Source organism: Phoxinus phoxinus (assembly GCF_949152265.1).
Source record: "Phoxinus phoxinus genome assembly, chromosome: 21".
Classification (NCBI taxonomy): Eukaryota; Metazoa; Chordata; class Actinopteri; order Cypriniformes; family Leuciscidae; genus Phoxinus; species Phoxinus phoxinus.
Window position 1 is genome coordinate 27,830,473 of NC_136896.1, and position 25,433 is coordinate 27,855,905.

Below are 25,433 nucleotides of genomic sequence, written 5' to 3' on the forward strand. Positions count from 1 at the left end.
AGCTATACAAGTATAAATATTGACTTTATGCATAATATTCTATTAATCAGATACATTTACTTTAGCCGTTGTTATCTGTGTTTCTTTGGACACAATGACTGTTTTGTAAATATGCTATAATATGTAGTATGAGGCCAGTATCGGCCCGATATAATACTATTAGATGGGGATCGGTGCATCCCTAGAAAATATAAAACACTTTTTTACTTTATTATTTGAATTGAGGTCATAATTTTGGAACATTTAAAATTAAACCATTTCCCCCTGTCCTTGATCATCTGATTGAAAAGCTTGGTTTTGTTGCTAATTCTAAGTTGTCAGTAAACACCCTGTTATGATTTTTAAAAAATTCCCTTGTGAAATATAGAAATGTTTGGAAAACTCCCTGGTGAATAATAGCAACCAGTCAATTTCAACCGTATGTTTGACCAAGAGTCTGATTCTGAATCATTCCAACAACCACCAAGAATACAGAAGCCTGAATAAAAATAACTCTATAACAGAAGTTAGCAAACTCTCAAATACCCTAAGCCATAAATATCACAGTCATCTGCAGATGACACACTATATGAAACTGGTTACTCTGTCAGATTGTAACAGTTGCAGAAACTAGCATGACACTTTAAAACACGCTTTGGCCACTTCTATAATGTTGATATCCTGTTCAAGCTCTTCTGAAGTTTCCACTGTCTGGAGCAGCACACCGTTTACTGAAGCTTCCCCATCTTAGTTTCAAGGAAATAGGAGCCATACTCAACCATATGATCCCTTTGTTGTTGTTTTTCAAAAAATATTTTGTGTCCTAAGGAACTGTTTTTTTCCCAGTACAGATTTTCAAAGTTGTAAGTGATTTATTTATTTTAAAATGTCAATAAGTTATGACAACATGTGTTTTTTTATGGCTTTAATGAGTTAAGCAATTTTCCACTTTTTTTTTTCAAACATTCAAGTTGATTGCACTTAAAAAGTGAAGGCAGCAAGTTTTTAAAGAGAAAGCATTTATGTATAGCCTATAACTATTATACACTTCTATAAGACTTGAGACTCTTTGGCCCAAATGTTCAGTGACAGCAACGGTACACTTGAGCAGAATTAAGTTACTGTAGAAACATTTTAAAGGAGTCATAACATGAGAAATCAAATTTGCCATGATCTTTTGCCATATAAGTATTTGTAACATTAAAACATCCTGCAAGTTTCAAAGCTTAAATCATACTCCTCATTTTAAACAAAGCATATATTTAATCAATCTCCAAAAATGGCTCGTTTTGATATTCGAAGGTTATGACTGTAACACAAAAATAAGTGTAATGGATCTTACCAACATTAAGTGTTTTTTTTTCTTTAATTAAAATTATGGAAATAGTCTGCAAATAAAAAGGAAGCTTTGCAACAAATCAACTATATATGTTATATTAAGAAGAAAGCAATAAAACATTTACAAAATATACCCAGTGCCAATCCCTATTAGAATATGGTTAAATGTGATAAAACATCTCAAAAACTCCTAGTTCACACTAAGTCATTATCAGTTTTCATAACACAGAAGGGAGTTAAATATGTGAAATGCTATGAATAATGTAATAGTTGAGCTCACTGATAAGATAATGAGTAATATGAAGTAAAATTATATATTAATTAATGTAATATATTACGACGAGAATGTGTCCACTTTTCATTTTTCATAATATGTTCTAAATCAGGCCGGAATATTTTGCTACACTGAAGAGTAAAATTCACGTTTCATTCTCGCCCACAGAACACAATCAGTTCTTGTATCTTCTAACATTATTGTGTGATGTTTGGCTCTCCTCCTGCATCGCCCTGCGCCTCCTGCAGCAACTGCTTGTACTGGCTTTTGAAGAACCCAGCCTTGTAAAGGGAGAAATATGCTGTAGTAAACTGTACATGCTGTAAGTATTTAAACATATAGATCGTGTAGACGGGTGAAAGTGCCAGCGATTGAAACTGATGTTATGATGGTGATATACTTTATAGAGAGCCGCTGTGATGAGAGCCAGTAGCAGAAGTCCTCCTATTACTCCTCCAATGATCTCTTTGGTCAGGTTCACCTCCTCATACACCTCCACTTGAGTGTTAATCTACAAAGTGGAAAAATGTGAACAAGTGAATTTTAAAATGCAGTCAGAAGTGATCTCAGTGTAACAGGAAGTCCTCCTTCTTCCTACACAGATGTTATATAGATACATTATAATTTGATAACATGATTTTTTTTACTATGTACATTATTTTGTTATAATGCATCTGTTTTAGTGTGTGTATGATCCACATCCCTGTCTCTTGTGCTGTTGTTGTAATTCTTTTTTAAATTACCTTAAAAATTACACTACCCTTAAAAAGTTTGGGGTCAGTGAGATGTCTTTTTTAAGTTATTAATACTTTTATTGAGCTAGGATGCATTAAATTGATCAAAACTGACAGGAAATAGAAATCTTTTGTATTATTATAAATGATCAAATATTCTATTTCAAATAAATTCTGTTCTTTTGAACTTTCATTCGTCAAAGATTTCTGAAAAACATGCAGTGGCACAAATGTTTTCAACTGATAATAATAAGAAATCTTGAGCAGCAAATCAGCATATTAGAATTTCTGAAGTATCATGTGACACTGAAGACTGGAGTAATGCTGCTGAAAATTCAGATTTGACATCACAGGAATTAATTTTATTTGAAAATATAATAAAATAGAAAACTGTTATTTAAAATTGTAATAATATTTCACAATATTACTCTGTTTACTGTATATTTGGTCAAACAAATGAAGTCTTGGTGAGCAGAAGAGACTTTCAGACCCCAGACTTTTGAACAATAGTGTAAGCACTTTTGACTCTGTGGTATTTGCACAGGAAGTAGATCTGTGAGAAAGAATGTTGTAAGTGCAGTTGTCAATATATTAGCAAGAAGCAAAAAGAGAAAAGTATGTGGTCTAAAAAAAAGAATAAATCATAAACTATAAACAGTAGACTGCCGTTATATATTCCTTCAATCAGAGCACTGTTTTGAGATCTCTTTTTACAGTCATTAGACTTGACATGAACGTCACCTGGACAGACGGCGCAGTGTGTAGAGAATCAGAGGAAAAGAAAATGTATTTGCTCTTGTCATAATCCAGAGACGCTGAACTGACCAACTCAAAAACAGCAGCCTTGAGTCCAGTCTAAGAGAGACAGATCATGACAATAAGAAATGATCAAACAGTTATGAATTTATATGGTCTGTTCTGTGATATGAATTTGCTTTAAAAGTCATATACCTGCTCAATCCATCCAGAGCTCACATTGCCAAATATATTATAGAGTTTCCTTTCATTCTTTGTGAGAGTGACGGCACAGCTGAATACGGCACACACCGCCACAGAGCAGTTCTGACACACACACACACACACACACACACACACACACACACACACACACACACACACACACACACACACACACACACACACACACACACACACACACACACACACACACACACACACACACACACACAGAGAGAGAGAGAGAGAGAGAGAGAGAGAGAGAGAGAGAGAGAGGGGTTCATTAATGTATGTTTAATATATACAACAAATAAATAAAATAAATTGTGGAAAACAAATGAGGTAAAGCTAAACACAATTTAAAAAGTGCGCTCACCACCACACGACGATTTTTAATAACGTCCAACAACGCAACATGTGTGATAACAGGCTTCGTCATGTTCTCGCTGTCACAGCCAGGTATCTTTTAAAAGACAGTGACATTTCTTGGTGACATTTAAAAAAAGTTTTTGTTTTAAAAATCCTAACCCTACATCATAAATGATTTAATTAAATTAATCAGTATACCTGGCTGTATGGCTTGTGAGATATGAAATAAATTCACATACTTGCAAATTTGAATTAGTCCAGATGTCAATATCACCAAGTTTCACTGGTACTCTGATGAAAACTTTGAAAGGTAATTCTCTGAGGTCATTCTGAACCTGAAAGAGAGAGAAATAAGGAAGAGTTATTTTCAGGATGGACATTTTTAACATTTTCTTCTGTTGATCAAATAAATCCTGTTCAAATCTGTCATTCAGCCTTTTTAAAACATTAGATTTTAGGGTAACACTTTACAATAAGGGTGCGCTAATAAGCATTAATTCATGCTTAACTAATGCACAGATAATACTGAATTAATGTATTACTGATGACTATCTAAGCTATTCATTAATGATTGCCTCATCAGCAACTAATGAAGAGTCTGTCTGGTTAATATATTAGTTCATATATGAATTGTTATTAATTAAATATGTAGTGTGTATTAATTCCATACTACCTTATTTTATTAACTAATAGTGTTCATTAATTTGTTAATTACCACAATGAGCCAAAGCCTTATATTTCAACTTCCAGATAATACAGGTAAACTAATATGCATGAATACATTATTAATTACAGCATTAGTAGTGTGTCAATTACTACAATGTTTTTGGAAACCAGTGTTTAATAAACAGCTTTTATAAACTCTAGTGATGGTCATTAATGATTAATTCATCATAAGCTAACAATCATTATGTTGTGACTTGTTGAGGCACATCATTATTAACTCATCATCTAGTAATTGTAGTAACTGACACACTACTAATGTTGTAATTAATAATGTATTAATGCATATGAGGCTCATTGTGGTAATTAACAAATTAATGAACACTATTAGTTAATAAAATAAGTGATTATGGAATTAATCCACAATTACATATTTAATTAACAACAATTTATATATGAACTAATATATTAACCAGACAGACTCTTCATTAGTTGCTAATGAGGCAATCATTAATGAATAGCTTAGATAATCATTAGTAATACATTAATTCAGTATTATCTGTGCATTAGTTAAGCATGAATTAATGCTTATTAGTGCACCATTATTGTAAAGTGTTACCGATTTTAGTGTACTACAAAACCTTTTTATTATCTACTTTAAGATAGAGAATGTGAACTGATACCTTTATTATCTGCTGGACCGGTTTCATAAGATCCCTTTTCCCTGAAGTAAAATTAATGTGGATGGTGGTATTTTCATGCCTTTTATTTCAAATGGGGAAAGAAAATGACAAAAATGACAGTATAGGATAAAGATTGTTTTATTATTATTATTATACAGAAACGTGGAGCAGAGCACTAACCTTATCAAGGCAATATAAATGGCATATTTGACATCAATGGTTTTCTGTTTGTTAAACTCACTGTCGGTTGAGTGTTTGTCATTCCCACTGTGAGAGATGGAGGTTTTGTTTATTAGTAGCATTTATCTGTTCCTGATGAAATGATCATGTGAGAATCTCCAGCTCATGGTCAATGGCTGTTTTACGCCAACTTCTAGTACACAAAGATGATGTCATACCTCGTGACCGCAGCAGTAAACGTCACATTTTGGCCAAGTGTACTTTCTTTATTAATACTGTATGTAATATCAAACACAACCTAGAATTTGAACGAAAAAGACAGAATAAGACAAAATGTTGGACTAATTAAAATAGTTGAAATTCACATGTCAACGTAACATAACGTAACCCATGAAAGTTGCTCTGGATAATAGTGTTTATTAACTGCTTTGAGTTTAGTCAAGTCAGTAAATGAATGTATAAGCATACGAGTAGAGCTGGACAATTAATAGTAGTTTAATCGTGATCACGATTTCTGCTTCTCTTGATAAAGTAAGCATAATTGTTGTGATATTGGCCTGTTGGTTATTTTTCCTGAATTTATTGGGGGGGAAATTTCCATTATCTTGTATTAGTAAGAAGCCATCAAGAGCTTTCATACTTGGGGTTGCCAGATGTCAAGAGTTTAAATCCCCCAATCAGAGCCTTCCTCTTTAATTAATAAATATCCAACAAGAGTTTAACTTAATCTTCTCAACTTTAACCATGCGCTGATGATCTGAAAATACAGGCAAACATGTTGGAGTTCAGCGATCTCCATTGTGATATTCTGCTCAAATGAATGAATGAATGAATGAATGATCATCTGTGACTAAATCTGTGAGAAAACCTTATGGGACTAATTGTAATAAATCCAAACATGAATCTCGACTAAAAACCCTATAAACCCTGTCTAAAAGTTGAGGTTCTCTTGATTTGTGCTTATGTCGAAGTGCAATAATTCTCATGAAATGTAAACAGAAATGTCTCAAATGAGAACAATTGTGATTAATCATTTTTTGGCCAAATGATGATTATCAGATTAACCATTAACATGCATTCCTCCACATGTGCAAACGTTCGTGTCAGGGGTGTGATTATTGACCTGAGTGTTTCCCTTGAGGATGGGTTTACTGATCTGGCACGTGGTTTCTCCCGGTGTAACTCCTCTCTCAGCATCCAGAGACACACACTCCACTCTGCCCTGCTCATACAGAACGTTTATAATATATTTCAACACACACACACACACACACACACACACACACACACACACACACACACACACACACACACACACACACACACACACACACACACACACACACACACACACACACACACACACACACACACACACACACACACACACAACACACACACACACACACACACACACACACACACACACACACACACACACACACACACACACACACACCTGTTTAGATGTGAATCTCCTGTAGGAAAGTCCAAAGGGGTATTTGAGGGTGAAGAGAGTGTTGTAGGAGTTTTCTCCTCTGTTCTCTACAAACACGGTCACGTTGAGCTCCTGCATTATCCCAACCTCTATGTTTGTAGATCTGGATCACAGAAACCAAAGAGAGATATATAAATACTTTAATAAGCATCAAGATGGTGCAGAATTATTAATTATATTACTTCAGTTCAGTAACAGAGCAAATGTTTTCTCACCCAGAGAAATTCAAATCCATTCGAAGGTCGTCAACACATACATTATCAGTTCCACAGTTTATCTCAAAATCCAGCTGTAAAATAAAATGAAGGCACAGAAAAATTAATTGTAGAATTGTACATATGTGATAAAGTTCTGCTATTTCTGCTCTTAACACAGATGAACTCTTACATTGTGGTCTGTTGAGGTCTTTATCTCTGGCAGCAGTACTGGTGTCAAATTGTCCATACTTGATGGAAGACCCTCAAATGTGAATGTTATCTGATTAGACAACGGATTCAGAGCATCTTCTGAACAAGCCTTATGGAAACAAGAAACAATAAGAAACAAAACACTCTACGATTAAACTTGGGTCACTCTTGTTCTGCATTTGATTCTTGCAATGTCCCCATCATATTTCTTGAAATGTTGAATGTAATATTAAACTCAACATTTGCGGAAAAAAAAAACATTGTTCCCTTTCGAGGGAACTCGCGATGCGTCGATGACGCTTTGGGAACGCCTACAGCGTGAACGTATCTGAAGCAGCTGTGTCAACTTAGTCCAAAGTAATGAATGAACGAACGCCACGCGCGGGTGACGTCATGACCAGGAAGATACAAAAGCGCATCCGGTGAAACCGGCACTTCAGCTTTTTTTGCCTCAGCAAAACAATCTGTGTCTGACTGTCTGTCTATTTACTGTTGTCTGTGATTTATATATATATATATCTTTGGAAATGGCGAAACAATTATACAGGCTGTGTGCTTCTCCTTGCCCGCGTTATTTAACGGGTGGGGACACACACGAGCTGTGTGTAATGTGTTTGGGAGTGGAGCATGCGGTGTCAGCCTTCGAGGGGGCTGACTGCCAGCATTGTGAGAAGCTTCTGCTTCGCATGCTCCGCTCCCGTCTGTCACTCTTCGAGGAGATTGGTCAGGCTCGCGATCCTCAGGGTGCAGGACCCGCTGTTGCCGAGGCAGCACGGAGAATGCATTCCTGAGGATCGCAAAAGGATCTCTCAGAAGGGTTGGAGACGGGTCCGAGGACATTATCTCCTTCCTGTCCTGGGAGATCCAGCGCTCTCTCCGGTGTCGGAAGCCCGCTCTGCAGCTTCTTCCGCCCGGGTAGAGAGCCCAATGCTTCAGTGCTCTAGCTCCGAGGAGGTAGATGTACTAAGCATTGGCAGTGACACAATCACTGGAGAAGGGGACTCGCCATCCTCTTCTCCAGCATATGAGGAGCTGGTGGAAGTGATAACTCGTGCTGTGGATAAATTACATATTGAATGGCCAGCCGAGAAAAGGGGCGCTCGTCCGAAAAGCAAATTAGACGAGCGTTTCTTACCATCTAATGTTTCACTTCCACCACGAGGTCTTCCATTTTTTCCTGATCTTCACAGTGAGCTGTCTAGATCATGGGATAAACCGTATTCTTCTCGGCTCTTTAGTCCTCAAGTGCATATTTATTCGGGGATTAGAGGGCTGAGAGAGCATGGTTATGAGTCGATGCCCCAGGCTGAACAGACGCTCGCGAGTTATCTGTCACCCGGTTCAGCATCGTCTCTGAAGACCTCGGCTTTGCCCACTAAGCCATTAAAAACGACATCTACATTAGTGGGCAAAGCATATACGGCATCAGGTCAGGCTGGAGCGTGTCTACACACTATGGCACTGCTCAAGGCATATCAGGCTGAGCTGCTGGGGGATTTGGATAAAAGTGAGGGAGTTGGTCCCGAGGAGGTTCGAGAACTTCGTCGGGCCACAGATTTATCTCTCAGGGCTACTAAGGAGACCGCCAGAGCAATCGGGCGGTCTATGGCAGCCCTTGTAGCCACTGAGAGGCACCTCTGGCTGAATCTGGCAGATTTAAAAGACAAAGACCGTTCTTTTCTGCTGGATGCTCCTGTCGAGCCTTCTGGTCTCTTCGGCGACTCCGTCAATTCTGTCGTCGATAGATTCCAGGAGGCTAAAAAGCAGTCAGAGGCGTTTAAAAAATGTCTCCCTCGCCGAGTCCAACCCCCTGGGGCTGCTGTGCGTGAGCAGCCCCAGCCGTCAGGCTCCTCATATAGGGGTCAGCAAAAGAAGATTGTTGCGTCTCGTGCACCTCCGCAAAAATACTGGAAGCAGACGCAACACTCTCAGTCGAAGCCCTCGAAGCCGAAGCCGGATCTGAGGACCGTTCTTCAGGCTAAGAAGGCTCAAAAGAAGAAGTCCTGACGCCAATGGCGTCAGACCAGTGAGGGCAGCCCCACCCGGGGTGCAGCGGGTCACACCTCACACCCGAGGGGCTGGTTCCCTTAGTAGAATTTCTGTCAGAGTGGAAGATTCTGCCAAATATTTCTCGATGGGTCCTGCATATAGTAGAGAAAGGATACAGAATCCAGTTCGGTTCTCGTCCTCCTCGCTACAACGGGGTGTTGCTCACGTTAGTGCGTCCCGAGCAGGCTCTGGTGATGGAGCAAGAGGTGAAAGCTCTGTTAGCCAAGAAGGCTATAGAGCAGGTGTATCCACCCGACAGGGAATCGGGTTTTTACAGCCGCTATTTCATTGTTCCAAAAAAGGATGGGGGGTTGCGTCCCATTTTAGATCTTCGTCTGTTGAATCGTACAGTACAGAAACTCAAGTTCAAGATGCTGACACTCAAGCAGATTGTGACTCAAATCAGATCCGAGGACTGGTTTGTTACAATAGATCTGAAAGACGCTTACTTCCATATCTCCATCCTCCCTCAGCACAGGAAGTTCCTGAGGTTTTCTTTCGGGGGCAAACAATACCAGTATCGGGTACTTCCGTTCGGTCTAGCACTATCACCCCGCACGTTCACGAAGTGCGTAGATGCAGCTCTGGCCCCGCTCAGGCTGCAGGGCATACGTATTCTGAACTACATAGACGACTGGCTGATTCTAGCGGAATCAGAGCAGTTAGCGGTTCGGCACCGAGGTGTTGTTCTCGCTCATATGCGGAAATTGGGGTTGAGGCTCAACGCCAAGAAGAGTGTGCTGTCTCCATTACAGAGGACCACTTTTCTCGGTGTGGTATGGGATTCAGTCACGATGCGGGCCGCTCTATCGCCCGCTCGTGTAGCTGCTATCCTGACAGCCACAAAAGAGCTAAAGCTAGGCCAGTCACGCACTGTAAAACAGTTCGAGAGACTGTTGGGCCTCATGGCAGCGGCGTCCAATGTGATACCCTTTGGCCTGCTGTACATGAGACCTTTGCAGTGGTGGCTCAGGACCAGAGGGTTCTCCCCAAGGGGAAACCCACTTCGGGTAATCAAGATCACGCGGCGGTGTCTCCGCGCCTTGGTTATGTGGAGGAAACATTGGTTCCTGTCCCAGGGTCCGGTGTTGGGAGCTCTTTGTCATCGAGTTGCGATCTCAACAGATGCTTCCCTCACCGGCTGGGGAGCGGTAATGGAAGGCCGCTCAGCTCAGGGTCTGTGGAGGAGTCATCATCTCTCGTGGCACATAAATTGCCTGGAGATAATGGCCGTTTTCAATGCGTTGAGGCACTTCCTCCCAGACCTGAGGGGCCACCATGTGGTTGTCCGGACAGACAACACATCGGTGGTCTCTTATCTGAATCGCCAGGGAGGTCTACGGTCGCGTCCACTGTGCAAGTTGGCGCACCAGATCCTCCTATGGTCCCTAGGGAAATTACGCTCTCTGAGGGCAGTGTATATTCCGGGGGTACAGAATATCGGAGCGGATGTCCTGTCGAGGCAGGAGCTGAGGCCAGGGGATTGGAGACTCAACCCCGAGGCGGTGGAAAAGATATGGGAGTTTTATGGCCAGGCTCAAGTGGACCTGTTTGCGTCTCAGCACACGACGCACTGTCCACTTTGGTTCTCCCTTACTCACCCAGCCCCCCTGGGGCTGGATGCTATGGTACAGACGTGGCCGAGGCTACGGCTGTACGCCTTTCCCCCTGTTGCTCTGCTCCCAGGAGTTCTGGAGCGAGTCCGCCAATGCGGAGTAAGCCTTTTGCCAGTAGCACCGCGCTGGCCGAGTCGAATCTGGTTTGCGGACCTGATTCATCTTCTAGACGGTCCTCCCTTGGAGATCCCGATCGGGAGAGACCTTCTGTCTCAGGCCGGGGGCACAATATTTCACCCCCGACCAGAGATTTGGAAACTATGGGTTTGGCCTCTGAGGGGGCCTAATTCCTAGAGAGTGGTCTCTCAGCCGAGGTTGTTGAGACCATTCTAAGCTCCAGAGCTCCCGCTACAAGGAAGTTGTACACTTTAAAATGGAGAGTTTTCACTTCTTGGTGTCACCAGCGTCAGTGGGATCCGGTTTCCTGTTCAGTAAACACTGTACTGGAGTTCCTGCAGGAGCGCTTTGCGTCAGGTCTATGTCCGTCCACCTTGAAGGTTTATGTGGCGGCTATTGCGGCTTTCCACACCCCGGTGGGTGGTACATCTTTGGGTCGAGACCCCCTGATTACTCGTTTCCTTCGTGGCACCCTGAGGCTAAGGCCCGCAACTCGCACTAGGATGCCGACTTGGGATTTGGCATTGGTTTTAGAAGGCCTATCTGGGGCTCCGTTTGAGCCCTTAGAGTCGGTCTCAGAAAAATGTCTTACTTATAAGACTATTTTCCTCCTAGCCATCTCGTCCCTTAAGAGAGTCGGAGATCTTCAGGCCCTTTCGGTATCTCCTACCATGCCTGGAGTTCGCTCCAGGCATGGTTAAGGCTTTTTTATACCCTAAGCAAGGTTATGTCCCTAAGGTACCTACCATCACTCCTAGGCCTATTGTGCTGCAGGCTTTCTGTCCTCCTCCGTTCACTTCATCGGACCAGGAAAGGTTGAACCTCTTGTGTCCAGTGCGAGCACTGGACACTTATGTTCATCGGTCTTCTTCTTGGAGGAAGGCCGACCAGCTGTTTGTTTGTTTTGGATCACCCAAGAAAGGTCTTCCTGCTTCTAAGCAGACAGTTAGTAAGTGGATAGTTGAGGCTATTACTCTTGGTTATGAGTCCTCTGGCCAGCCTTGCCCTTTGGTGGTCAGGGCTCATTCTACTAGAAGTATGGCGGCCTCTAAAGCCTTAATTTCTGGAGTTTCTCTCCAAGACGTTTGTGATGCGGCGGGCTGGTCCTCTCCGCTTACATTCGTCAGATTTTATAGCCTGGACCTGGATGCTGCCCCAGGGTCCCATGTTCTTAGTGCTTAGTGTTTTCTGGATGACAGTATTACACTCAGGCATTTGTAACTATGGCGGTTTGGGTATTCTCGTTCCCAAAGCGTCATCGACGCATCGCGAGTTCCCTCGAAAGGGAACGTCTCAGGTTACGTATGTAACCATTGTTCCCTGAGAAAGGGAACGAGACGATGCGTCGCCCTGCCATACTTCCTGCATTCCTGGGATTGTCTTACTTCGGCAAGTTTATGCTGAAGTGCATATCTTCCTGCGCTTTTGTATCTTCCTGGTCATGACGTCACCCGCACGTGGCGCTCGTTCATTTATTACTTTGGACTAAGTTGACACAGCTGTTTCAGATACGTTCACGCTGTAGGCGTTCCCAAAGCGTCATCGACGCATCGTCTCGTTCCCTTTCTCAGGGAACTATGGTTACATACGTAACCTGAGACGTTTTATCAAGTAAACAATATATAGATCAATGCCCTCTTTATTTCCATCAGGTTACACACTGTTTGACATCCTGTTAATTTTCTTGCCGCTGTGTAAATAATCAAGTTATAATTAATAGTTTGTGTTGTTTAAATGTTTTTATTTGGAATTTCAACAGAAGATCATTTGTAACTACACTTTTTTAATGCAAGCACATACAATTTATTACAGAGATGTATAAAATAAAGATAATTAATGAAGTATGAATGCCTGAGAAACAGGAATTACTAGTCTAGTTTTAGCCTAGATTCATCAGATTCACTGAAAATTTACTCATAAATGGAAAACAAAAATGCGATGCTTACCTCAATAAAAAAAGGATGACGTTTGCATACTTCATGCAACTCAACCTTTATCACATCACTGAGGAGCGTTTTTTTAGCGTTGTCTGAGAAGTATGCACGATATTTCTGTCGCTTGGCATCCAGCATTATGGTATAATTAATATTTGCAGCCAAACCTAGAAAACATGTTTGATCATAAATGCCCCCAAATATTAGCAATGCAATATACCGGATTTCTAGAGCACACCAGAATACTACAAACCTTGAGTAGAATATATGACCATATGTGATGTAAGAACACAGAAACTATGTAATTATATTATGTATAAACCTGTTATGCGATGTTTGTATCCGCTCATGGTGAAACACACAGTCAGGTGGTTTTTCAGTGGCTTAGTGCAGTCTGTTTGGTCACCGGTTGGTATTTTGGTTGGGTTGTAAGTTACTTTGGTGTCCAAGAGCATGATGGGTCTGGACCTGAATGAGTCACATATCACACATATGAATGATTATGGCTGAAACTGTGTATTTGTATATATATATATATATATAGTTCTTTATAGAAGAAAACAGACCTGAGAAGCAGAACTGCTCCCTTGGACCCAACAGCAATGTCAGGAAGGCGAGTCTGGTCTAGAGAAGACTGACTCAATGAAATCCCAAAGAACTGCAAACCTGGTCGCACAGATGATCCAGTAATCCTCTGTTTCATTCAAGAGGGAATGAAACATAATGAAAATATTAAAATATTAGGGAAAGGGAAAGGAAAGCAAGAAATGTGAACCATGAGGCTGAATAAATGATGACAGAATTCTTTTTTTTTTGTGAACTATCCTGTAACCTCGTCTTTTTCACCTGTGAGTATTTGGGATTGATCCCTCTATCTATCCCATTGAAGATGTAGATGCTGCCCTGTCCATCCTCCTCTAAAGGAGCTCCAACCAGAACATCCATGAAACCATCCCCATTCAGATCTGCTGGACTGGCCAGAGAAGAGCCAAACCGACCCCTCTGACCTGCCATGCCCACCAGTGTATCCGAATAAATGAAGTTTGCCTGTGGAGATATAACAGAGAGAGGAGAAACAGGGTTAAACAGACACAAATGTTCATTTATTCACTCTTACTTGATTAACTTTCTTCAAAAAAATGTTAGTCTTCAAAAGAAAAACACTGACCTGATGCGCAATGTAAACAAACACTAAGCCCTCCCGGTCAGACTCTATGTAGGTTGGTGCCGATACCAAAAGTAGGTCTGTATTGGAGTCACTGTTCAAATCCACAACACACACCTCAGCTCCGAAATATGAGCCAATCTGAGGCTGAGAAAGAAGCAATATAGTTACCATACAGCTATTCTGAGTTCATGTACTTTCACTCGCTTACATTCATTTGTGATGTGCTAATATTTTACATAAATGTGAGTGTTACAACCTTAGGAGGATCCAGTTGTTTTAAATTACTTCGATCAATTCTTGAAACAGTAACTTGTCCCTTATGCTTGTGTCTTGGTGCTCCCATGACTGCATACTTTACTCTGGACATTGTTGCTATTGCCAAGGAATAACCTGTGAAGAAAATTGACTTAAAATGTATTCTGATGTTTGACTGATTTATATTGATTTACACAATCGAAGAAGAGATCTCACCTAAATAACTGTCATGCTCACTCCCAGCTTGAAAGACATCGGATTTATCATTTGGTTTGTACAGCTGATATCCACCCTTCCACTGGAAAGCTCCCACTGCGGTCATTATTATATCTGTCTGAATGCAGATTACATAAGAATAAACAGAATATTTAAGAAATAATCTTTCCACGTCATAAGTTTACAAGCATGCAAAATCTACAGTGTTTTTCATTGAGGTGGAAGAGTAGTTAAACATCAAAACAGAAAATGTCATGGATATCTAACTTGCAAATAATAATAAATAAATAAATAATTGGTGTCAAATAAGTAAAATACACAGAATTACATTTGATGTAAATGCTGCACTAAACCCGTCCTGTGCAAACTCCATTCGAGATGAATCTCCAGAGGTCTGGGTTCCTAGCGAATAAAAGCAGCAACAACACAGTTAACTATAAATGTATTATTTTAAATCAATCCATTAAACAAAGTAACTATACTAACATGACAGCTGATAAATGTAAAATGTAAACATTCTCTCTGTCATTCGTTTTCCATTTCCTCTGCAAACATACCTTCAATGGCAATAATGTTCTCTTTGAGTTTTTCACGAATATATTCCAGCGCATCAAAATTGTTTACTTTGAACACATGCTTATTGGTGGGTAAAGATGCAATAATGGCCAGCTCTTTTGTTGCTTTGTCAATAGTAAAAGCATTGCCAACCTAAGAAAAAATTAATGAAAATGATTGTAGCACTTCTTAAATGCAATGATTTTAATAACTTTAATAAAGTGGATATTCCCCCAAATCTTACCCCAATAGCATATCGTGTTATATCTTTAGCTTGTGCTTGTTGAACAGCTTCAGTCAACATTGAATCAGTTGATTTACCATCCGTGATAACAACCAAAATTTGACTGGCTAATGGTCTTGCACCTCCATTACTTACGAATAGCTCATCCCTATTGAAAAACACAATAGTACAAAATATTCAATCAACAATACAATTATGCAACTGTATAGGACATGTTTCTTATTAAGTTTACATTGCTTGTCCTTGGAACCTTGTTCAAATTATGAAGTATACAGTAAACAAATTGTAAAACCCATAAAAAGCAAAAGACTTGTAGAAGTACTGTATGAGTATGTATTCCTGCATTTAATATCATGTGCTTTTTGCATGATTGCTCAGACATCTATCAGTTTTTCATTTGTTTTATCTGTTGTTCTTTTTTTGGGGGTGGCTGGTTATATTTTTAAAATTAGGATGTGCTCCTCACATCTCACTAAATATCCTGTTAAATTCATCTTAACTCCAAGTCTTTCAGTCAGAAGTAATATTACTTTTAATGGCATAGATAAAAGAAAATCAATGAATTATCAGCAGTCATGTCTCACACAAGTTTTCTTATAGCTGTTGCGGTGTTAGTCCGTCCTCTCTGTTTAGATATCTTATTCACTGCATCTTCCCACGCCATGGCGTTTTTGACTTGAAACTTGTAATGAACCACACATTTTGTAGAAAACTGTGCAATGGCAAACTGTAAGATAGATAGATAGATAGATAGATAGATAGATAGATAGATAGATAGATAGATAGATAGATAGATAGATAGATAGATAGATAGATAGATAGATAGATAGATAGATAGATAGATAGATAGATAGATAGATAGATAGATAGATTTAGTGCCTGATGCGCTGAAAAATGGGGGTAAAAATCATGGACAAGCTAAATCATAATAAATGCATGGATTATCATACCTGTGTATCACGGTCTACAAAACTTTTGATCATTTCTATAACAAAAGTCTTCATCTTAATAAAATCCGGAGATTTTACACTTCCAGATCCATCCAATAAAAAAGCAATATCAATTTGTGATGTTGGGCATTCTAAAGTTGGAGAAATTAATAATTGCATCATATTTTCATTTAATTTTAATAATCATGTAATACATACAGTATGAAGAAAACTTGCTTGGATTTGGTAGAATGCCATAACTTTACCTCTCAGAGTCTTCGGCACAGATCTGCTCACTACATTATCTGGACTGATTTTAAAGCACATGCCATTGTAAGTGGTTACATCACAGTTCTTGGGTATGGTTGGACCACAAACCTGAGAGAAATTAACAATTTATTTTCAACATGACTGTAGCTGAGGGGCTAAGGACTGTAAGGTGCTAGCTGTTGCTAATGAGTTGGAGCTGATCCAGGTGTGCCGGTTAGAACACCAAAGTCGGAGAAGGAATTCAGTTCAACAGATTTATTTTGTACAAGCATTATGCAGAGGGGGAGCCAGATCATAGCGGATTGAGATAAACAGTGCTCTCTGTGTGCATATCGAACGTGAGCATGAATACTGGCGCTGGTTCAGTCTTTTGCTTTATGTCCTGAGAAGTGTCAGCATATGAGTGTGTGGTTTTCTCTCTGGACACACAACTTTAAACACTCAGAGGAACATAAGGATGATCATATAATTGCATTCAGTGAGGGGATTGCACGGCTCGTTGTTGTTGAAGATGAAGGCTGATGCCAGACTGGATCGCGCGCCACAGTTGCCAACTCTCGCGAGACAAATAAGCAACCGGAGCTTCAAAAACAAGCCCAAAACACGCCCAATATTATTAGATTAATTAGTTTCAGCATTATCATTTATTATTTATTACCAATAAATGAGCCTGCAACATATTAAACTGAAACAACTCCTTTATTACAAAAGGATAAACAGATTAGGGAAAAAAGGATTAAAAAAAACAGCGAACTGCAACAAAGCGGAGGGCACGCACTATCCTCATCTCCGATCATCACCTGTGAGGCTGGATAGGATTGGAGAGATGGAAGAGGACAAAAAGACAAGCAGGAAAAGACAAGAGCATTAGAGGGAGCTGTAACAAATATTTAGCTTAATAAAATAAATTTGAACCATATGTATCTTCTGTTAGAATAGTATAGGACTAGGCCTACTTTTTTATAAAAGCCTGTGATAATTAATATATTACAAAAACATTGTAAAAATTACAAATTTACCTTACAAAAGAAGGTCATCCCTCTCCTCCCCTGCACTGTCCATCATCTCCCCAGCGGTCTCCTCTCCACCTCTGTACATCCCAACACTGAAGCGCTGCAACATGTCTTGGCTTGGGACAAAGTCCTTGCAACAAATTCCGAGTCTTCTTAGGCCGTAGCGAATGCACAATATGCTACTGAGAGTTTTCTGCCCCATTCTGTTCCGCAATTTAGATTTTACATGGTTCATTTGTGAAAAAACCCTTTCAACGTCAGCATTGCTCAAAGGCATCGCAAGAAGAGACAGCGCAAACAGGGCCAGATCTTTAAAACACTGTTCCCCACTGCTGTCCTTGTAGTTTAGAACTTCGGCCCAGAACTGTTCTGCTTGACAGTCATCCTTTATTTTCCACTCATGGAAGCTGATTGCCTGATACTGTGCATCCAGGGCCCCGAGATCACCAGTGTACATTTTCAGCATGGATACTGTGGCTAACTGTGGTTTGTTCTGTGATAGAATCACAGATGGGCTGAATGATGACATGGATTTCCAGGTATTGATATTTGCTGGGAGCCTATTCTGCACCTGCTTTGCTGCTTCCAGAAGGAAATCCCGGCATCTGTTCTTCATATTTGTTTCGACAGTGCTGTCCAGCTTTGCCTCTCCAAGAGTAATAGTAAACTGCACGCCGAAATTAACCGTACACACGGGCAGATGATTGGTTGTGTCATTCAAATTGACATCAAGGAGTTTGGAATCAGAAGGAGGTATGGCGCTGGGTGTGATTACTCTTGAGATAAGTGTACGGAAAAATGACTGTAGGCATTCCAGCATTTTAAATGCATTCCCATTTTCGAGTTGGAACAATTTGTTGACTCTGGAGAACTCATGTAAGATGGGCATAAGAAACTCCAGGTACAGTTTATTTACAGGATCTGTCACAGTGTCTGGTTTATGTTCCTTGGGTCACCACTAGATGTCCTCCTTCCCCACGGTGTCCATCACACTATTTAACTACATTTCCCACGATCCTTGTCTTCTCATTGCACTCAGCTGGTTCCTTATCACTGATCATTGCACTCAGCCATTTCCCCATTATCATTGTCTATTCCCTGTGTATTTATACCCTGTCTGTTTTAGTATGTGTCACGGAGTCCTTGTCCATTATCACGCCATTTCCGAGTCCTGGTTTCTTGTTCTGTTCTTGTTTTATGTTTGGATTGTCCTTATGGTTTTGACCCCTGCCTGGACTGGTTTACGATTACGGATTACCCATTAACCCTTTAAGTGTCACGCCCCTTTTTTGGAATATACACGAAAATGCACTTTCCGAACTTAAATGTTTGTAACTCAAGAATGCTTTGGAATATGGATGTAAGATTGGTCTTGTTTTTAAGAAGAAAATTGGCAGATTTTTGTAGAAGTGAAATAAATTAAGAAAGTGTAACAGAAAAAAAGTTATAGAAGTTTGAGTTTATGAAAATATAAAATAAAATAAAAAAATTATTCATATTTTATATAAAATATATTTTTTCAAAACCTGGGTAACTCTAAAACTGCACAAAAATCAAAGCCAAAAATCTGAACAAGTTGTGTTTTAAATTTTAGGTTGATATCTCAAAAAATGAGCTTTCAGTAAGATTTTGTTTGGGCGCAGTACCACACTTTTTCACTAGTTGACATTACTGCCCATATAAGGGCGCCTCCATTTCCATATATGTTTTTTCTTTATTTCTAAAACATTTTCAGACCTTTTTTTCTAAAATAATTGAACAAATGCTATCTTTTGAACTCTTGGCATGAAAACAAACTGAGGTTTCTACCATTTTTTTCATGATTGTTCATGTTCATCACTATTTCAAAATAAAGGACTGAACACCTTAGGAGTATGAAAATATTATTGTTGCAAATTGATAAATTACAGCTCCTCTGTAATTTATTTTGAAAATCAGTCACCAAATATGAAAACTAGAGATTGTAAGCTTTCAAATGATATATAGTTTGTCAATATTACTTAAGGTCTTTACTAAGATATTATTGTTTTAAAAATATACTGGCAAACGTCCCACCTGTGGGACGGTGACAGTCAAAGGGTTAATAAACACTGCACTTGGATCTACCCCTGTTTCCCGTGTGTGGATCGTGACAGAAGGAATCCGTCAATATGCACAGATCCAGCAGTATGGGTATTCGTATTGCTCCTCTAAGCACTGCTGAGGAGAGGATGGGACGTTTTGATAATCTGGCCTATCTACGTCAGCAGGGCCGGTCGGTGGGTGATCTATCCCAATTTTTTTGGACTCTCTCAAGAGGTATGGGATACAATGAGGCCACACTCAAGGACCTTTTTAATAAGTGTCTTGACGACCCATTGCCGGGCTGGGAGATGAAGGGGCTGGAGATCCTGGACTTTTGGGGATTCACCAGTTACCTTCATCATCGTAGCCAGTGGGATACACCACTCCCGCCTGTGTCTCCTGACATGGCTTCCATACCCTCGCAGGAGACTGCAACACCCCCAGAGGCGGTCACGGACGTCACAGAATCCCCAGAGGCGGTAGGTTTGATGTCGCCGCCTCACCATCAGAAACGGCGGAGGAGGAGGAGGAAGATCGCCAGTCTTCCCAAAGACCCGGAGGCCGTCCCCTCCGAGCAGCCCGCTGTCGTCCCGGAGGCCGTCCCCTCCGAGCAGCCCGCTGTCGTCCCGGAGGCCGTCCCCTCCGAGCAGCCCGCTGTCGTCCCGGAGGCCGTCCCCTCCGAGCAGCCCGCTGTCGTCCCGGAGGCCGTCCCCTCCGAGCAGCCCGCTGTCGTCCCGGAGGCCGTCCCCTCCGAGCAGCCCGCTGTCGTCCCGGAGGCCGTCCCCTCCGAGCAGCCCGCTGTCGTCCCGGAGGCCGTCCCCTCCGAGCAGCCCGCTGTCGTCCCGGAGGCCGTCCCCTCCGAGCAGCCCGCTGTCGTCCCGGAGGCCGTGCCCGTCCAGCCCGCTTTCATCCCAGAACTACCCATCATCAGTCATCCTGCCATGGTCAAGAAGGTGGTCTTCCTCTTCTATACATTGCCTGTTCTACAGGCATGGAGGAAGCACACGTCTGCCGAGCCTGAGCTTCACGTCACGCCTGCCGAGCCTGAGCTTCACGTCACGCCTGCCGAGCCTGAGCTTCACGTCACGCCTGCCGAGCCTGAGCTTCACGTCACGCCTGCCGAGCCTGAGCTTCACGTCACGCCTGCCGAGCCTGAGCTTCACGTCACGCCTGCCGAGCCTGAGCTTCACGTCACGCCTGCCGAGCCTGAGCTTCACGTCACGCCTGCCGAGCCTGAGCTTCACGTCACGCCTGCCGAGCCTGAGCTTCACGTCACGCCTGCCGAGCCTGAGCTTCACGTCACGCCTGCCGAGCCTGAGCTTCACGTCACGCCTGCCGAGCCTGAGCTTCACGTCACGCCTGCCGAGCCTGAGCTTCACGTCACGCCTGCCGAGCCTGAGCTTCACGTCACGCCTGCCGAGCCTGAGCTTCACGTCACGCCTGCCGAGCCTGAGCTTCACGTCACGCCTGCCGAGCCTGAGCTTCACGTCACGCCTGCCGAGCCTGAGCTTCACGTCACGCCTGCCGAGCCTGAGCCGGTGCCCGTGTCTGTTCCTGAGCCGGTGTCCGTTGCTGTTCCTGAGCCAGTGTCCGTTGCTGTTGCTGTGCCGTGGCCGCCCGAGGGTTCTTCACCGCCGTGGCCGCCCGAGGGTTCTTCACCGCTGTGGCCGCCCGAGGGTTCTTCACCGTCGTGGCCGCCCGAGGGTTCTTCACCGCCGTGGCCGCCCGAGGGTTCTTCACCGCCTTGGCCGGCCGAGGGTTCTTCACCGCCGTGGCCGCCCGAGGGTTCTTCACCGCCGTGGCCGCCCGAGGGTTCTTCACCGCCGTGGCCGCCCGAGGGGTCTTCACCGCCGTGGCCGCCCGAGGGGTCTTCACCGCCGTGGCCGCCCGAGGGCTCTTCACCGCCGTGGCCGCCCGAGGGCTCTTCACCGCCGTGGCCGCCCGAGGGCTCTTCACCGCCGTGGCCGCCCGAGGGGTCTTCACCGCCGTGGCCGCCCGAGGGGTCTTCACCGCCGTGGCCGCCCGAGGGGTCTTCACCGCCGTGGCCGCCCGAGGGAAGTTCTCCGCCCTGGCCGCCAGATGGACTGTCGTCTCCGCCCTGGCCGCCAGATGGACTGTCGTCTCCGCCCTGGCCGCCAGATGGACTGTCGTCTCCGCCCTGGCCGCCAGATGGACTGTCGTCTCCGCCCTGGCCGCCAGATGGACTGTCGTCTCCGCCCTGGCCGCCCGATGGACTGTCTGCTTCGCCACGGCCGCCGGTTAAATTATCATCCCCTGTTCCTGTTCCCCTTCATGGTCCTGGCCCTCCATCCCTCCCCCTGATCCTCCACCATTCCACCTCCCGCCTGGACTCTTGTGTTTGTTTTTTGTGGGTCTTGGAGCGTCTGGTAGCCGCTCCGTAGAGGGAGGGTTATGTCACAGTGTCTGGTTTATGTTCCTTGGGTCACCACTAGATGTCCTCCTTCCCCACGGTGTCCATCACACTATTGAACTACATTTCCCACGATCCTTGTCCACGATCCTTGTCTTCTCATTGCACTCAGCTGGTTCCTTATCACTGATCATTGCACTCAGCCATTTCCCCATTATCATTGTCTATTCCCTGTGTATTTATACCCTGTCTGTTTTAGTATGTGTCACGGAGTCCTTGTCCATTATCACGCCATTTCCGAGTCCTGGTTTCTTGTTCTGTTCTTGTTTTATGTTTGGATTGTCCTTATGGTTTTGACCCCTGCCTGGACTGTTTGTGAGTACGGATTTCCCTCAAATAAATACTAAACTGCATTTGGATCTTCTCCCTTGTCTCATCGAGTGTGGATCGTGACAGGATCACAGTACATCTGGTAGAGTACTTCTGCATCATAGCATCGTTTTGCATCTTTACACAGCTGGAAATGTAACTTCAGCTCATCCCATTGCTTTAACACACGGACACAGCAGTCATATATGGAGAGCCACCTAGTGCCTGAAAGCTGCACTAGCATCAATGGCGTTTCACCGGGGTTGATTAATTGGTAAATTTTGGCATATTCTCTGCGCCTCAGTGCACTGTGAGAAAACCAGTTGTGCGAATGTGAAATTAAAAACTCGAGATTGCGGGGCAGTGTTTCAACGGCTTTGCTGGCACAAAATTGAATTGAATGACACACGCACTTAAGCAGTTGTAGTTTTTCATTCTTTTTGAGAAGGTGAGTATAAACGGAGTTTTTCCGTCCAACCATGACACTACAACCATCAGTTCCGATGCCTACACACTTCTTGAAATCCAGACTGATACTGTCAAGAAACTGCGTCAGTGTTGTCGCGATTGCTTCTGCCGTCTCTCCCTGCATATCCACTAAACCCAAAAATGTTGAAACAATTTTGTTTAACGAGACACTGAAGTAACGCACTACCACACACAGCTGCTTTACCGAAGCGACATCTGTGCTCTCGTCGATTACCAGTGAATACGGAGCCTCTCCAATATCTTTTAGTAAATCTTTAAACATGCAGGGGGCTATGACATTGGTAATAAGTGCTGTACATTTTGTACGATGGATGCTCACGTCCTTTTCAAAGGCCGAATTTACCAATTCACCCAAGTGATCAACTGAACTAACTGCTGTGTGGCAAGCTATATAGCTTGCTAGCTTCAGCTCAGCCATTTGATTTGTAGTCGAAGGTTTTGACACTGTGAAACCGATGTCTGTTAGACGTGTTGAGGAAAATGGTTTAGCATTCCGCTTGTGTTTTTCTGTGCTTACATGTTGTAGGAGGTCTCCATGGTGAGCACGAATCTCCGTTTTACAGTACCTGCACATCGCTTTACTCTGATCACCAACCACTTGACCTATCCAGTATTTAAGTTGTTTATCCTTTTCCCAGTCTTTGTTGTACTTTTTGCCATACTTGGACCACTTCTTTGGAGGCATTGTTTGTAGAAATTGAAATGTGTGTATATTTATTTACGTCTATCATAGCTTACAGCGTCGCGCGCGCCTGCACGTTGAACGTGATTTTTCCTCCACTGAGGGGGATAAGGGGGCGGATTCGGCGGATTTTTTTGACGAATTATGCCACAGCACTTATATTATTGCACTGCTTGATTGGCTGGCTATAGCTGTGAGCAGACAGTGTCAATCAATGTATTGGAGATTGTGAAAACGGCAACCGTGACCATAGATGTAAAGAAAACGAAGTTGCTTGTCAGATTTTCCTAACAAGCAACCATATTTTTTTAATAAGCCCAAAAAAACGCAACCCGCAACCCATGCTGTTTTAACGCGACTTACTAATAAAAAAAAGCCCAAAGTCGCGTATTATAAGCGGACTTGGCAACTATGGCGCGCGCACATAGCACTGTGAAGCACTCCACCAAATGCGCTGCGTTCCGCCAAAATAAGAGTCCCCGCGATCGGGAAGAGTGCGCTCTTAAATCAGTGTCGTGAGACTTTCACACAATGACAAACTCTAATATGTTCATTAGTGTAAAATTTGGAGTTTCAAAAATTTGTCATTATTTCGGACATCTTTTAGACTGACTGCCAATTGTCAATGTTCACTGTAATGTTCAACTCTAGCAATGATTCAAACTACATTCATACACCAAATCTAGCATTTTTTTGCAGTAAAACTGATAGTATCTTTAGGATATCATAATAATTTATTTTATAACATTAAGATTTTATATTATCTCAAAAACAGGAATTAATTAAAATATGAAACTTACCACTGCTCTTGAAGACTGAGGCTCTAGAGACATTGAAAGTCCAAGGGACATGTTGACAGCCTCATTGGGGACTGTTGAATAAAAAGTGATTTTTTTTTAAAGAAATACTAACATGGATAATAAAACTAGTATATTTTATTACATACATGAAAGCATCATTTACAAACTAAGTACCGGTAATGGGCAGTGGAATGCAGTTTCCTTCAGTGACAGCACAGCGATATATTTGTCCTCTTTGAGTTTGACTGTGTTGTATTAAAGGATCACTCACAAGTAGACTATGGATAAAGACAGGAAGATTAAGAGAACATGTTAAAAAAGGAGAAATCTGTGGTGTTCCTGGTTGGGTGTGTCGTTTTGAGTATGATGCAAAAACCTCTGATTGCACAAAAAAAAATTAAAGATAAAAAAGTGTGGACATCAGATTATTTAATTATTTTTAGTTAGTTTTGCAAAATATTTTTATATTATGGAAAGGGGAAATTAAAACTACTGGCAAAGCATTAGGTCGGAAAAAAAACGTCTGTAGATCCTCTAGACACCCTTTAAAAAGGGCGGTTCTCTGAGGAACCACACAGGTTTCCTGAGGAACTCTTATATAAGGCACTGTGTGGAACCACTTTGGGTGTCAGGAACCAAATGTGTTTTATTTAATTTCATGTTTTTACTATGGTTCCCATTGACTTCTATTATAATAAACAAACTGAACCAAATACAAAATAAGAATTGTTTATTACATATTTTAGATAAATTTTAATACATACACTTCCATGTTAGCTAGTAATAGATTAATATCAGTACACACAAAACATAGTATAATACATAAGCAACATAATCAAACATGCATATACAATAGGCTATACAAGAAAAGACATCTCAACAAAATGCAAGGAAACACATATGTTCCATGTAATAAATAAATGTAAAAAAAATAATAATAATATTTGACTACTTAAAATGCCCATCTTCACTTTCAGTCTGCTTTTAAGTCTGATGTCACTGTTTCCAAGTCCAAAAGCTCTATCAGATGCCAAAAACAGTGCTAATATACACTCATTGTGCTGTAAAATTCTTGAAAATTATGATCCTAACATTTATCTCTATACCGTAAATCTCAGATGGTTAGTTATTCAGCTATTTTGAATCATAAAATCTTGAAGTCTGGGGTGCCGTGAGACTGGAGACTGTAATGTACACTATAGCTTTTGAA

At 42.1% G+C, this 25,433-nt stretch overlaps 1 protein-coding gene across 2 annotated transcripts in view; it reads right to left on the reverse strand.

Moving 5' to 3' along the window:
• Positions 1 to 898: 898 nt before the first annotated feature.
• Positions 899 to 25,433, reverse strand: part of LOC306989190 (integrin alpha-X-like) — a 38,154-nt gene continuing 13,619 nt past the window's right edge. The window contains exons 3-30 of one of the 2 annotated variants that reach the window (XM_079594628.1): positions 24,398 to 24,501; positions 24,224 to 24,294; positions 16,432 to 16,543; positions 16,187 to 16,317; positions 15,821 to 15,963; positions 15,237 to 15,384; positions 14,995 to 15,145; positions 14,766 to 14,839; positions 14,438 to 14,555; positions 14,223 to 14,356; positions 13,967 to 14,104; positions 13,645 to 13,845; positions 13,365 to 13,492; positions 13,121 to 13,266; positions 12,811 to 12,965; positions 7,063 to 7,191; positions 6,891 to 6,964; positions 6,637 to 6,778; positions 6,301 to 6,399; positions 5,396 to 5,475; positions 5,178 to 5,264; positions 4,998 to 5,076; positions 3,891 to 3,986; positions 3,659 to 3,745; positions 3,277 to 3,387; positions 3,067 to 3,180; positions 1,992 to 2,102; positions 899 to 1,872 (exon numbers count right to left, since the gene is read on the reverse strand). In XM_079594628.1, coding sequence (XP_079450754.1) covers positions 1,789 to 1,872; positions 1,992 to 2,102; positions 3,067 to 3,180; positions 3,277 to 3,387; positions 3,659 to 3,745; positions 3,891 to 3,986; positions 4,998 to 5,076; positions 5,178 to 5,264; positions 5,396 to 5,475; positions 6,301 to 6,399; positions 6,637 to 6,778; positions 6,891 to 6,964; positions 7,063 to 7,191; positions 12,811 to 12,965; positions 13,121 to 13,266; positions 13,365 to 13,492; positions 13,645 to 13,845; positions 13,967 to 14,104; positions 14,223 to 14,356; positions 14,438 to 14,555; positions 14,766 to 14,839; positions 14,995 to 15,145; positions 15,237 to 15,384; positions 15,821 to 15,963; positions 16,187 to 16,317; positions 16,432 to 16,543; positions 24,224 to 24,294; positions 24,398 to 24,501 — 3,247 coding nt within the window. In that variant the 3' untranslated portion in view covers positions 899 to 1,788. Of the gene's footprint in view, positions 1,873 to 1,991; positions 2,103 to 3,066; positions 3,181 to 3,276; positions 3,388 to 3,658; positions 3,746 to 3,890; positions 3,987 to 4,997; positions 5,077 to 5,177; positions 5,265 to 5,395; positions 5,476 to 6,300; positions 6,400 to 6,636; positions 6,779 to 6,890; positions 6,965 to 7,062; positions 7,192 to 12,810; positions 12,966 to 13,120; positions 13,267 to 13,364; positions 13,493 to 13,644; positions 13,846 to 13,966; positions 14,111 to 14,222; positions 14,357 to 14,437; positions 14,556 to 14,765; positions 14,840 to 14,994; positions 15,146 to 15,236; positions 15,385 to 15,820; positions 15,964 to 16,186; positions 16,318 to 16,431; positions 16,544 to 24,223; positions 24,295 to 24,397; positions 24,502 to 25,433 lie in introns of both variants that reach the window. The other variant, XM_079594627.1, reaches the window with a different exon arrangement.